Source organism: Mustela lutreola, chromosome 2 (assembly GCF_030435805.1).
Source record: "Mustela lutreola isolate mMusLut2 chromosome 2, mMusLut2.pri, whole genome shotgun sequence".
Taxonomy (NCBI): domain Eukaryota; kingdom Metazoa; phylum Chordata; class Mammalia; order Carnivora; family Mustelidae; genus Mustela; species Mustela lutreola.
Genome location: NC_081291.1, coordinates 33568387 through 33583727, shown reverse-complemented (window position 1 = coordinate 33583727; position 15341 = coordinate 33568387). Strand labels below are relative to the sequence as shown.

The 15341-nt window shown below is 41.2% G+C and overlaps 1 protein-coding gene across 18 annotated transcripts in view; it reads left to right on the top strand.

Annotated features, from left to right (window-relative positions):
- MAGI1 (membrane associated guanylate kinase, WW and PDZ domain containing 1) overlaps positions 1–15341 on the top strand; it is a 648444-nt gene that overhangs the window by 563265 nt on the left and 69838 nt on the right. For all 18 annotated transcript variants that reach the window (XM_059161447.1, XM_059161442.1, XM_059161441.1 and 15 more), the window contains 2 exons: positions 375–557; positions 1123–1743. In XM_059161447.1, coding sequence (XP_059017430.1) covers positions 375–557; positions 1123–1743 — 804 coding nt within the window. The remainder of the gene's footprint in view (positions 1–374; positions 558–1122; positions 1744–15341) is intronic.

Below are 15341 nucleotides of genomic sequence, written 5' to 3'. Positions count from 1 at the left end.
TGTACTTCAAAATAGAAACTATAGCAGAACAGAAGATGCAAAGATCTATTTCATCTTGTGTTAATAACTTGTGGCAGTGCGATTGCTGTCAAACTACATGAACTGAAACCAAGAAGTGTTTCAGAGGATGGACATCAGTTCCATTCTTTTCTGTTTTCCTTTGGGTCTCTATGCTGAAACCCTATAGGGACCATATCCCCCTTCTTAAACAAAGGGGTCTGGGACCCCCCTTATTACTGCAATCAAGAGAGGACTTTCCTAAGACACCTGAAGCACAGGAGCTCAGACCGTGATCCTTAAGTTGTGTCAATGCTTACCGAAGTCATCTTTTCACTCGTAGTGACATTCCTTATACTCTTCTTGTTTTCATCCAGGCAAACCCTTTTTTACACGAAACCCTTCTGAGTTGAAAGGCAAGTTCATTCACACGAAGCTGCGGAAAAGCAGTCGTGGGTTTGGCTTCACGGTCGTGGGAGGGGATGAACCTGATGAGTTTCTGCAGATCAAGAGCTTGGTCCTGGATGGTCCTGCCGCACTGGACGGCAAGATGGAAACAGGTAGAGAAACCACGTGGCCCTCGCATTTCCTGTGCGATGAGATTGCCACCCAGCCCCCGAACGAGAGAAAACAGCATCACGATTGCATGGCTTTATAAATGCTTTTTTAAGACACTGTGAGTCCGCAAGATCTCTCCACTAGAGAAATGCGGTCCCTGGTAGAGATGCAGAACTTTGAAGCCATTTGAAATTTGGGGCACTGTTAGGGTGCTATTGAATATAGTAAAACGGTTATTTACTAAAAAATTAGATCTGTCTGAATAGAAGAATTCTAATCTTGGATTTCTGCAGCAAGAATTTTTTTAAAGAAGAAATCACAGTGTTGTTTCAATGATCATTATATTCTCATTAGCACGGAAGACACTAGATGCTACAAGAATGTCTTATTAGCAGTCAAAAGAAATAATAGAAGCAGTCTCTTTGTGCCCTGTGATGCCACCCCCAAATTCCTTTTAGTTCAGCTTCCTATTGGTAGGATCTTATGTTATAATGTTGATAGAACTTTTTTTGGCTATCTTTTTTTTTTTTTTTTTTTTTTTAACCCGGAAACTCTTCTCTTTTGCAGGAGATGTCATTGTCAGCGTGAATGACACCTGTGTTTTGGGACACACACATGCACAAGTTGTGAAAATCTTCCAGTCCATTCCCATCGGTGCCAGCGTGGACCTTGAACTCTGCCGAGGTTACCCGTTGCCTTTTGACCCAGATGACCCCAATACGAGTTTAGTGACCTCGGTGGCCATTTTGGATAAAGAACCAATTATTGTGAATGGGCAGGAGACCTATGATTCGCCAGCCAGTCACAGCAGTAAAACAGGCAAAGTCAATGGCATGAAGGACGCCAGGCCCAGCAGCCCTGCTGACGTGGCTTCAAACGGTTCCCATGGTTACCCCAATGACACTGTCTCTTTGGCTTCCTCCATAGCCACTCAGCCGGAACTCATAACTGTTCATATAGTCAAAGGGCCAATGGGCTTTGGCTTTACTATCGCAGACAGCCCTGGTGGCGGGGGCCAAAGAGTGAAACAGATTGTGGACAGTCCACGGTGCCGTGGCCTGAAAGAAGGGGATCTTATAGTGGAAGTTAATAAGAAGAATGTGCAGGCTCTAACCCACAACCAAGTCGTGGATATGCTGATCGAATGTCCAAAGGGAAGTGAGGTCACGTTGTTGGTGCAACGAGGAGGTATGTATGTTTCTTTTGTTCTATGATTTGTCTGTTTTTTTTAACCCAGGATCGGTTGTTTAATTTACCAATCCTCAGGTGACTTTGGGGGGCTTTATAAATGTCTACTCTTTCAGATCATTTTTATTTAAGTATTGGAAATGTATTCAAAATACCTCCTAATTCTGCCAAATAATAACCTCTATAGAATAAAGGTTGTGTTTGTATATTATGCTATATGCATGCAGTTAGAGTGAAACTTTTAAATGTAAATCACATTGTGCTTTTAAAAAATCATTAATATTTTTATCTCAGTACTTATTCTTCTGAACCTGGCCTGCACAGTGTGCATGCAAAATGTAGCTCTTGGTAACTCTTCCAACCTCATCTCACAGTCCTCTCCCCTCGTCACTGTGCTCTAGCCACCTGGCTTCTTTTCCAGAGTGTCTTTAGAGTTCCAAGCCCTGGGTGTCTCAGGGCCTTTGCACGTCCTGTTCCCTCTCCTTGGTATGCTCTTTCCCCAGCTATTCACTTGGCTGGCTCAATCTCACTCAAGTCTCCTCTTGCAAGAGGGCTTCTTTGATTACTTATTTAAAGTAGTCCCCTTCCCCCCTCTGTCAAATAAATACATAAAATCTTAAAGAAAAAGAAGAATAAAGTAGTCCCCCAGGGTGCCTAGATGGCTCAGTTGGTTAAGCTTCTGACTTTAGCTCAGGTCATGATCTCAGAGTTCTGGGATTGAGCCCCACATCAGGCTCCCTTCTTGGCAGGGAATCTGCTTGTTTCTCTTCCTCTTGCTCTGCCCCACTCCCTGCTAGTGCTCTCTCTGTCTCTCAGAGAAATAAATAAAACCTTTATTATTTTTATAAATTTTTTAAAATAAATAGTAATAATAAATAAAATATATAATAAATAATATAACAAATAAAAGTCATAAATAAATAAATAAATAAAAAGTAGTCCCCCAGCTCCTTGTAATCTTTACTGCAGCACTCCGTGTTTTCCTAGCCTTTATCACCTCATTTTTATTATCATCACAATTCATTGTTTTGTGTATTTAGTTATTTTTCGTTGTTGCTCTTTTTAACTAGAATATAAGATCCATAAAGCAGGGCTTATATCATAGGCTCATGTCTACATGTTGACAGTTGTATCCCAGCATTTAACACAATACTTGACTCGTGCTAGACATTCATGAATGAAAAGAGATTGAGTGAATGAATGAATAAGTGAATGGGTGTGCAATTATACTTGGTAGGAATGACAGCTCTCCACCAATCATTTGAAAAACATATCTCAGCATACCCACATTTTAATGAAGTAGTGAAGGATCTCAGAGAAATCTGTTCTAAATCTTGAGACATTAGACTTTCTTCTTTCTGCTGCCTATATCCCTTACCTCTGCCCCACCAAGAACTCCCAGGACCTCGCACTGAGGAATAGTTTTACTATTGAAATGTCTTACTCCTGGATATGTACTTGTGACTCGTGCTGATTGATCACCTCACACCATGGGCCTGAGATTGGTTGTTCCCTCAGTCTTTGCCAACACGATTTGCTTCATGCACAGCATACTCTGGCCTTCCTGAGAAGAGATCAGGAACTAGACTTTTATTTCTTCTTGGTTCCATTACAACAGAGGAGCTCACATGTGTCACGGCAGCTGTGTTCTCATGCTCTCATGAAGTTCTGTGGTCAGAATGACTGGGGTTGTTGGAAGAAAATCCAAAATTCAGAGCAACTGTCTCTGTGAACTGAGATGCTCATCCAACCCTTCTTCAACAGTTACAAAAGCCACTGAGCAGATTTAATTTTTTAACCTGTTCTCTTTAGCAACGCCATTCTTAACTCTCTGCTTGTACCTAGATCACATGACTGCACAGATCCTTGTTTTTTCAGCATTGATTGAAATGTAGTAGAAAGTGACTTGAGCTTCAGAATGATGAAGTAATGGTGATGATGATGATGATGGTGGTGGTGGTGCTGGTTGTGATGGTAATGATTGTAGTGGTTGATGGTAATTGTGGTGGTGGTGGTGATGGTAATGATGGTGGTGGGTGATGATGGTGATGATGATGATGATAATGATGATGACAATGACAATACCTGATACTTAAGGATAATCCGGCAATTTACAAAGTACTTTTCATACCAGCATACGCCTTTCTTCTCACTCTTATCATGTCCTTGAAAGGTAGGAAGCTGCCAGCCCATTACATGACTGAGAAGTTCAGCTGAAATCTGTGGTTTTCAGTTCTGTGCTCTGTCCGACTTAACTCTGCATCACGTTAGTTTTTGCATTATTGCTGATTTCTGTGGCCAGCAACTTGAAAACGTAAATGGTTCTTGGTCCATCAGGGCCAAATCTGATTTAGCCACTGCTCATCTAATGGTCACAAACCATACTGCTCTCCTACCTGATTTATTTGCTCCTTCATTTCATCTGTCATTTCATTCTTTTTTATTAGAGTCACTGTAAGGAGACCAAAAAAATAAAATAAAATAGTTTCTTTACAGCCTACTAACTTACCACAGTTAGTGGAACCATTTCGTAATAAACATGTCCAGACTACCAAACAACTGATTATAGAAACATACCCCTTGGTTTCAAATGTGTTTTCATTCTCTCCTCTTAATTTCTAAGACGTTTTTGTTAATGCCATTACATTTTATAAGCTGAAATTAACATGGAAAGAACCAGAATATATTGCCACATTAGTCAACATCTACATAGTTTATTCCAGAACCTGAGTAATTTAAAATCACTATAACATCAGCAGTCTTTAAAATACACCATATGCCTTGTGTTTGATTTATGTGTTGGATAGAAAGTTTGCACATCTACATGTGGCAGGCTAGCACCAGCGACTATTAATCTTTCTAGGAAGCATATAAAGATATTTGTTTCTGCCATATATTAGTTATTGGAACTCGGGCTGACATTTTAATCATCACCCCTGTATGGTGGGGCTGTAAATGAGGAGGTTCGGTGAAGCAACAAAGACAGCGTCTAGGTTGAATGAGAATTGGCCCCTTTGCCAATTCTTTCTAATGAATCTCATTTCTGTCAAAGCTCCTAGTAAACAGGTTGATAAACTCGTGATTCTTGTGAGTCTTGGGAATTCAGATCTTGAGGATGAGGCTTTCCGTGCTTTAAAGAACTGGCCTTATCTACTTTGGGACAGAATGAGCTACATTTATATTTTATATTCATTCTCAGTCCCCTCATTTTTGAGATCTCTTCTTGTTAATATTGGGGACATTTTGAACTTTGGTGGTTTTTTTTTCGCCAAGCTGGAAATCAAGCAGAAGTTGGAATATCATTTGTCAATTTCTGGAAAGTTTTCCTGGACCAGGCATGGAGTTGGTGGGAAGTGTCCATCCACACGACCCAGCAGCTGGGACCATTACTGATTTATTTACAAGTCTCTTCTCTGTAAACATCCCCTTGTCTACTGGTCTGTCAGTGAGATCATTTGTGGGACAGTGCCTTCTTCCGAAGCCTGGCTCCCCATCTTTCCATGGCACTTCCCTTTCCTCCTGCTCCCTCTGCCATGCAACCAGGAGAATGCTTTTTATTTATTTTATCTTTACATAGTATTTGCATACAGAGAGCCTGTCGTCTGACACCAGTGTGAATCTAGAGACTTTTTTTGAGATGTTGGAAATTAATGGTAGAAGGTGATTACTATTTTTAAAAAACTATATATATATATATATGATCTCTGTCTGTCAAATAAATAAATAAATAAATAAAAATTTTAAAAGGGGGCACCTGGGTGACTCAGTGGGTAAAGCCTCTGCCTTTGCAGTTCAGGTTATGGTCTCAGGGTCCTGGGATTGAGCCCCGCATCGAACTCTCTGCTCAGTGGGGAGCCTGTTTCTCCCCGCATCCCCCCGCCTGTCTGTCTGCCTACCTGTGATCTCTTTCTCTCTGTGTCAAATAAGTAAATAAATAAATAAATAAAATTTTAAAAATTCAACTGAGTAAATTTTAAAGATTGTACTGGCTCTTTCTAGTGATTCATGAATCACGCAGCATCCCACCTAGCAGAGAGAAAGGAGCTCTGAGGAGCTGTACTTTTGCATGTAGAAAAGTAGTTATACAGGCAAAAAACAGGTTGGTTGTGGTAAGGTCACCTTCCTTTAGGGGAAGGCAGGTATGTGTCAGGCAGGTGACCTCAGGTGACCAGGTAATTCCATATGGAATGGTTGAAGATTTCATTCCTGGGAGAGGCCCAAATGGTAGCTGAGTATTAGGTCTCAGTTTGGTGATATGGTGCGTAGCATATGTGACTCCATGTTGGGCCTGTTGTCTCATTTTTAACAATCCCCCCCTTTTAATCAGACTCTCAGCCTGAGAGATGGAACCAAAATTTTAAGGCATTAGCCCCACTCCCAGCGACTGCTCTGGGGTTCTCATAGTTTTTGCTAAATCTCTCTGTGGTATTCACAGGTCACACCTTGAGGTGCACTTTTTTTAAGTCAGTCATTCTCTTCATTCCTTTTCTGACATTCTGATCTTGGAAGATCATTTGCTTTCTGGTTAGCAGCTGCAAATGTGCATATAAAGCGTTTGAGAGAACATAATGCACCGGGGAGTCTATTAGGATTATTATAAAGAGGATAATCAGCCATGTCTGGAATGTACTTCGGAGTCATGGAACCCAAGACCCAGACCAGTCAGAATCAAGTAAGTCAAAGATCCCATTGAAGAAGAGGGGTTGCTTTTCCAGGCCAACTGGCTTATTTGGCGATAACCCAGAAGTGTGAATCCAAGTGCAGCAAGTAGTATTGGCCATAGGACAGACACCTCCTTGCTCGGCTAAATGCTCGTCAAGGGCTATTCTATTACCAAGCACAGCTCTGGCTAGAGAGTCTAGGAATTTTGGTTGGGCAGCTGTTGCTTTAGCAGTGGGTTCTGTAAGACTGTCAAGAGTTAAGGAGAGGGTTGGGGTGCCTGAGTGGCTCAGTGGATTAAAGCCTCTGCCTTCAGCTCAGGTCATGATCCCAGGGTCCTGGGATCAAGCCCCGCATCAGGCTCTCTGCTCAGTGGCCAGCCTGCTTACCCCCTCTCACTCTGCCTGCCTCTCTGCCTACTTGTGATCTCTGTCTGTCCAATAAATAAATAAAATCTTTAAAAAAAAAAAAAAGAGTTAAGGAAAGGGTCATGATCCTAGCCTCAGGGCATTTCCTTCTGGTCAGGAGCAGTGATCTTCCAAAGGAAGCTGATCTTCAATCTTGAGTGTCTAAGTAGTGGTTCCTGTTTCCTCCCTTTTAACTGTTTTTAACAGATCTATAGAGAAAAGAGCACGAGATTCTAGAGCCAGATGATGCAAGTTTAAATCCCAGGTCCTACTTTTATTTGCTTTGTGACCTTAGGCAAGTCATCTGACACCCCCCCCCAAAAAAAGGGAATAATACTACTTAATTGCATGTGCATGACCGTGGTAAAATAAGAACGCATTTGTGCTAACTGTGGGCCTAGAAGTAATCACAATAAATCAGTCGAGTTTTACTGGTACTACCTAGTATCAGAAGCAACTGGGTAGGGCTGGCTTTTTATTTAAAAAAAAAAAAGGGGTGAGGTCGGGTGTGGCCAGGTGAGTGGCTCAGTCAGGTAAGCATTCTGCTCTTCATTTCAGCTCAGGTCAGGATCTCAGGGTTGTGAGACTGAGCCCCACATCAGGCTCTATGCTCAGTGGGGAGTCTACTTGCCATCTCTCTCTCTCCCTCGCCCTCTGGCCCTCCCCCGGCTCATGCTCCCTCTCTCTTTACCTCTCGCTCTCAAATAAATAAAATAAAATCTTTTAAAAAAGAGCTCTACCCAGATGTACAGTGTATTAATGATGATGCGTGACCTCCAGACATCTTGTATTTTTGTAGACGCTACAGGGTGATTCTGATGTACAAGTGTTGCAACCATTCTTAGGCTCCTGCCCTCATGGCCCTTTCCCATTTAGATACTATAACGTCCACCTTGGAGGATAATCGGGTTATAAAGTTAAACAGCTACTTTCACTTCTGAATAATCCTCTTCTTTGAAAGTTTACTTTAGAAGCTGTGGGTTGCTCCATCTTTCCTAAGGTCCCTCTCACTCAGCTTCATAGTCACACCTCATACCTTTAGAAACATGATAAAGAGACGTTAAAAGCCAAAAATTGGGTATGGAAGCGACGGCGGTGACGGTAAGGATCGCATTCCTGCTCTCACTGATCGAGCACGTGCCTGCGCCAGCTGTCCGTGTTACCATGGTGTAGACACACACTTCAATAAGACCTCACTGCACCCCGTCATTGTGACTGCCTTGCACAGCCATTGGTTTGCATTGTGATTCTGAGTAGCGTCCTCTGGGAAATGAAGACAGTGATTGCTACCCCCTACCTACACTAGGAAAACAAATGAAGAAATTATTTTTGCTTTCAGTGTTGCAATGCCACAGCTAAATTGGCTTCATAGAAAGCAAAGGGGAAATTTCTGGTTTGGTTGCAGAAGTTATGTATAAGACTCTTCCTTACGGGATGCCTGGGTGGCTCAGTCGTTAAGCATCTGCCTTTGGCTCAGGTCATATGTGCAGGGTGTTGAATCGAGCCCCATGTTAGGCTCCCTGCTCAGCGAGGTGCCTGCTTCTCCCTCTGCCTTTCACCCTGCTTGTGCTTTCTCTCCCTCTAATAAATAAACGAAATCTTAAAAAAAAAAAAAAAAAAAAAAGGACTCTTACTTGCTTAAACCACTTAAAATAAAACAGTAAATACTTCCACCATACATAGTTGGCTCTGAACGTCTTATAGATCATGATTTGAAAGAGCATGAGGTAAATAAAATCTTAGCTCCATTTAGGAACCAAGGATGCAGAGGCCCAGAGAAGACAGTGATTTTCCCAGAATCACACCACTGGTTAATGGCATAGCCTGGATTTGAACTCAGAAGTTCTGGTTCATAGAGACTGGGCTCTTAACCACTATGCTAAACAGCATCTTGGCTTATAGATGAGAGACTTCAATACTGTAACTATCACAGAGTATATCTTACGTGTAAAGTCATGAATAAGGTCCGAAGTCTGTGGGCAAATTGATGCCACTTAATTTTTCATCAAAATGTACTGATGATATTTATATTTAGTTCATTAACTCCTCATTGATCCCTATAGGAAAAGCAGTATCTGATCTCCTCATCTAAGCACATCATTAGCATTAAATCCTTGTGTGTGTGTTTTTCCATCTGAAGTGATGCAAAACCATCGTACTTAGAACTGCAGTGAGCTCTGTGCTCGAGTTAAACCCGGGTGATCGGATGCCCCTCTTCTCTCTGCCCTCTGGTCTTGGGCTGGAGAATGAATTGCAAATTGCCCCGCTTAAGCATATGACTGGCAGAACCTCTCAGATTGAGGTGCACGGCCTCCAAAAGGGGAATTCAGGTTAGTTGCGGAGGGATGTCTGAATTGTGATAGAGTTCTGCGCCTTCACATCAGCAAATTCTGCCGGCTCTCCCTCTCTGTATGCCCCGGCCCCTACCTCCCACTTCTTCCCTGGCCTCTGCCATCCATCATACGGCACCTGGCCTCACAGTGGCCTTGCGGCCCATCTGAGAGCTTCCCATGGTCTGCTCTCCGACGAGAGTGATTGAAAGTCAATTGCATCACGTCGGTCCTCATGTCAAAATGACTTCTCATCATCCAGGGTCAGCTCCGAGGTCTGTGCCAAGGCCCTGGCACCTGCCCTGCTCTCCCTTGGAGTGTTTCTTCTTCCGGGAGCCACAGGGCTCTCTCACTCACGTTCTTCAGGCTTCGGCTCACGGGTTCTTTCCCCCAAGAAGTTGCTCTGACCTGTCCATAGAAAATACCAGAGAACCCCAGCATCCTGTTCCGCTCCGTGCTTCTCCCTCGTGGCACTCAGACGTACTTGTGACCTCCCTGAGAGCAGGGGCTTGGTCTCAGTCCCTCCTTCATCCCCGCCACCTGAGATCATGCCTGGAACATGGTGGCTCTTCAGAAGGCCATATATGTTCAATGAAAATGTGAATTAACATCAGGCCCTTTGTTTTTATAAGCGCTGATCCTTAAGGGAACCCTACTAAGGTGAGCCCTGTGGTTTTTCAATCTTATAATAATTTTTTTCAATTTTTTATTTTAATTCTAGTTAACATGCAGTGTTATATTAGTTTCAGGTGTACGATATAGGGCTTCGGTACTTCCATACAGCACCTGGTACTCATCATAGATGCACCCCTTAATCCCCATCCCCCACCCACCTCCCCCGGGGTAACCATCAGTTTGTTCTCTACAGTTAAGAGTCTATTTCTTAATTTGTCTTTCTCTCTTTTTCCCTTTGCTCATCTTAGATTCCACCTGTGAGTGAAGGCATATGGCATTTGTCTTTCTCTTAACTTATTTCACTTCGCACTATTCATTCTAGCGCCATCCAAATCAGTGGATGACAAGATTTCATCATTTCTTATGGCTGAATAATATTCCATTGTATACAGAAACCACATTTTCTTTATCTGTTCATCAGCTAATGCATGCTTGGGCTATTTCCTATCTTGGCTATTGTCGATAATGCTGCTATAAACATAAGGGTGATTGGATCGCATTGAATTAGTGTTTTTGTATTCTTTGGTTAAATACCCAGCAGTGTGATGGCTGGGTCATAGGGTAGGTCTATTTTTTAACTTTTTGAGGACCCGCCATATTGCTTTCCACTGTGGCTTCACCAGTTAGCATTCCCACCAATGGTGTAAAGGGGTTCTTTTTTCTCTATATCTTCACCAGCACGTGTTGTTTCTTGTGGTGTTGATTTTAGCCATTCTGACGGGTGTGAGGTGATATCTCATTGTAATTTTGATTTGCATTTCCCTGATGATGAGTGATGTTGAGCATCATTTCATGGGTCTGTTAGCCATTTGTATGTCATCTTTGGTGAAACGTCCATTGATATTTTCTGCCCATTTTTTAATTGGATTATCTATTGTTTGGGTGTTGAGGTTTGTAAGTTCTTTATATATTTTGGATACTAACCCTTTGTTAGATATGCCATTTGCAAATATCTTCTCCCATTTTGTAGCTTGCCTTTTAGTTTTATTGACTGTTTCCCTTGCTAGGCAAGAGCTTTTTATTTTGATGAAGTCCCAATAGTTTATTTTTGCTTTTGTTTCCCTTGCCTCAGGAGACAAACTAGAAAAAACTTGTGGCAGCCAGTGTCACAGAGGTTACTGCCTGTGCTGTCTTCTAGGATTTTTATGGTTCTCACATTTAGGTCTTTCATCCATTTTGAATTTATTTTTGTGTGCGGTGTAAGAAAGTGGTCCAGTTTCATTCTTTTGCATATGGCTGTCCAGTTTTCCCAATACCGTTTGTTGGAGAGACTGTCTTTTTTCCATTAAATATTCTTCCCTGCTTTATCAAAGATGAGCTGACCATGTAGTTTTGGGTCCATTTCTGGGTTTTCTCTTCTGTTCCGTTGATCTATGTGTCTGTTGTTGTACCAATACCATACTGTCTTGTTCATTATAGGTTTGGTAATGTAGCTTGAAGTACTGAATTGTGATGTCTCCAGCTTCCCTTTTCTTTTTCAAGATTGCTTGGGCTATTCAGGGTCTTCTGTGGTTCCATGTAAGTTTTAGAATTTTTGTTCTATTTCTGTGAAAAATGCTGCTGGTATTTTCATAGGGATTATAATAAATGTGTAGATTGCTTTGGGTAATATAGACATTTTAATAATATTTGTCTTTCCAATCCATGAGAAAGGAATATCTCTTTTCATTATTTTATGTTGTCTTCAGTGTCTTTCATCAGTGTTTTATAGTTTTCAGAATATAGATCTGTTATCTCTTTGGTTAGGCTTATCCCTAGGTATCTAATTGTTTTTGGTACAATTCTAAATGGAATCGTTTTCTTAATTTCTTTCTGCCACTTCATTATTAGTGTAGACAAATGAAACAGATTTCTGTTGATTGATTTTGTATCCTGTGCCTTCACGGAATTACTTTATCAGTTCCTGCCATTTTTTGGTGGAGTCTTGGATTTTCTGTATATAGTATGGTATCATCTGCAAATAGTGAAAGGTTTACTTCTTCCTTACCAATTCGGATGCCTTTTTTGTTGTTATTGTCTTGAATATCATATTATTATATCTATTTGTTTATTTATTTATAAATATTTTATTTATTTGAGAGAGAGAGTGCTTGAGCACATGCAGGGGGAGCAGAGAGGGAGAAGCAGGCCCCGCGCTGAGCAGGGATTCTAGTGCGGGACTCCATCCCAGGATCTGGGATCATGACCTGAGCTGAAAGCAGACGCTTAAATGACTAAGCCACCCGGGTGCCTCTGTATTATGATAGCTAAGGACACAGGCAGTGCAAGTTTGACCACTTCAAAAACACAGAGCAAAAAGATGACAGAGCCTGAATCCCATCCAGGTCTGTTTGCCTACAAAGCTGTCTGTCATAGGCGGCTCTAAATGACAAGGAAATGTATTGATTGGCCTGCCTGTAGGCCAGGATACTGGAAAATCAATTCAGTGAGTTGTATTGGTCCAGGTAAACCTGTTCCTCAGCATCTAGCTCAGTCGTTACTAGTCGTTACTATTTAATTAAAATTAAATACAAAGTCCAATTCAGTTCTTCAGTCCAGTTGGCCACATTTCAAGAGCACTGTAGCTACACATGCTGCTATGGAACATTTCTATCCTCATAGAAGGTGCTGTTCGTCAGCTCTGGTCTAGGGGCTTTGATTATGTTACCCTCCAAAGGGTTTGTTCAATATGCTTTATTTTACCCTTTCTCTTACTCTTATACCTTTGAATGGAAGAAAAATATAGAATTGAAGGCAAGTTCATGGGGAATAGTTATCTTTTTTTTTTTTTTTTTTCTTTTTCATTTTTTTTTTTTTCATTTTTTTTTTTTTTAATAAACATATATTTTTATCCCCAGGGGTACAGGTCTGTGAATCACCAGGTTTACACACTTCACAGCACTCACCAAATCACATGCCCTCCCCAATGTCCATAATCCCAACCCCTTCTCCCAAACCCCCTCCCCTCGGCAACCCTCAGTTTGTTTTGTGAGATTAAGAGTCACTTATGGTTTGTCTCCCTCCCAATCCCATCTTGTTTCATTTATTCTTCTTCTACCCACTTAAGCCTCCATGTTGCATCACCACTTCCTCATATCAGGGAGATCATATGATAGTTGTCTTTCTCTGCTTGACTTACTTCGCTAAGCATGATACGCTCTAGTTCCATCCATGTTGTTGCAAATGGCAAGATTTCATTTCTTTTGATGGCTGCATAGTATTCCATTGTGTATATATACCACATCTTCTTGATCCATTCATCTGTTGATGGACATTTAGGTTCTTTCCATAGTTTGGCTATTGTGGACATTGCTGCTATAAACATTCGGGTGCATGTGCCCCTTTGGATCACTACATTTGTATCTTTAGGGTAAATACCCAATAGTGCAATTGCTGGGTCATAGGGCAGTTCTATTTTCAACATTTTGAGGAACCTCCATGCTGTTTTCCAGAGTGGCTGCACCAGCTTGCATTCCCACCAACAGTGTAGGAGGGTTCCCCTTTCTCCGCATCCTCGCCAGCATCTGTCATTTCCTGACTTGTTGATTTTAGCCATTCTAACTGGTGTGAGGTGATATCTCATTGTGGTTTTGATTTGTATTTCCCTGATGCCGAGTGATATGGAGCACTTTTTCATGTGTCTGTTCGCCATCTGGATGTCTTCTTTGCAGAAATGTCTGTTCATGTCCTCTGCCCATTTCTTGATTGGATTATTTGTTCTTTGGGTGTTGAGTTTGCTAAGTTCTTTATAGATTCTGGACACTAGTCCTTTATCTGATATGTCGTTTGCAAATATCTTCTCCCATTCTGTCAGTTGTCTTTTGATTTTGTTAACTGTTTCCTTTGCTGTGCAAAAGCTTTTGATCTTGATGAAATCCCAGTAGTTCATTTTTTCCCTTGCTTCCCTTGCCTTTTGCGTTGTTCCTAGGAAGATGTTGCTGCGGCAGAGGTCGAAGAGGTTGCTGCCCGTGTTCTCCTCAAGGATTTTGATGGATTTCTTTCGTACATTGAGGTCCTTCATCCATTTTGAGTCTATTTTTGTGTGTGGTGTAAGGAAATGGTCCAATTTCATTTTTCTGCATGTGGCTGTCCAATTTTCCCAGCACCATTTATTGAAAAGGCTGTCTTTTTTCCATTGGACATTCTTTCCTGCTTTGTCGAAGATTAGTTGACCATAGATTTGAGGGTCTGTTTCTGGGCTCTCTATTCTGTTCCATTGATCTATGTGTCTGTTTTTGTGCCAGTACCATGCTGTCTTGATGATGACAGCTTTGTAATAGAGCTTGAAGTCCGGAATTGTGATGCCACCAACGTTGGCTTTCTTTTTCAATATCCCTTTGGCTATTCGAGGTCTTTTCTGGTTCCATATAAATTTTAGCATTATTTGTTCCGTTTCTTTGAAAAAGATGGATGGTACTTTGATAGGAATTGCATTAAATGTGTAGATTGCTTTAGGTAGCATAGACATTTTCACAATATTTATTTTTCCAATCCAGGAGCATGGAACATTTTTCCATTTCTTTGTGTCTTCCTCAATTTCTTTCATGAGTACTTTATAGTTTTCTGAGTATAGATTCTGTGTCTCTTTGGTTAGGTTTATTCCTAGGTATCTTATGGTTTTGGATGCAATTGTAAATGGGATTGACTCCTTAATATCTCTTTCTTCTGTCTTGCTGTTGGTGTAGAGAAATGCAACTGATTTCTGTGCATTGATTTTATATCCTGACACTTTACTGAATTCCTGTATAAGTTCTAGCAGTTTTGGAGTGGAGTCTTTTGGGTTTTGCACATATAGTATCATATCATCTGCGAAGAGTGATAATTTGACTTCTTCTTTGCCGATTTGGATGCCTTTAATTTCCTTTTGTTGTCTGATTGCTGAGGCTAGGACCTCTAGTACGATGTTGAATAGCAGTGGTGATAATGGACATCCCTGCCGTGTTCCTGACCTTAGAGGAAAAGCTTTCAGTTTTTCTCCATTGAGAATGATATTTGCGGTGGGTTTTTCATAGATGGCTTTGATGATATTGAGGTATGTGCCCTCTATCCCTACACTTTGAAGAGTTTTGATCAGGAAGGGATGTTGTACTTTGTCAAATGCTTTTTCAGCATCTATTGAGAGTATCATATGGTTCTTGTTCTTTCTTTTATTGATGTGTTGTATCACATTGACTGATTTGCGGATGTTGAACCAACCTTGCAGCCCTGAAATAAATCCCACTTGGTCGTGGTGAATAATCTTTTTAATGTACTGTTGAATCCTATTGGCTAGTATTTTGTTGAGTATTTTCGCATCTGTGTTCATCAAGGATATCGGTCTATAGCTCTCTTTTTTGGTGGGATCCTTGTCTGGTTTTGGGATCAAGGTGATGCTGGCTTCATAAAATGAGTTTGGAAGTTTTCCTTCCATTTCTATTTTTTGGAACAGTTTCAGGAGAATAGGAATTAGTTCTTCTTTAAATGTTTGGTAGAATTCCCCCGGGAAGCCGTCTGGCCCTGGGCTTTTGTTTGTTTGGAGATTTTTAATGACTGTTTCAATCTCTTTACT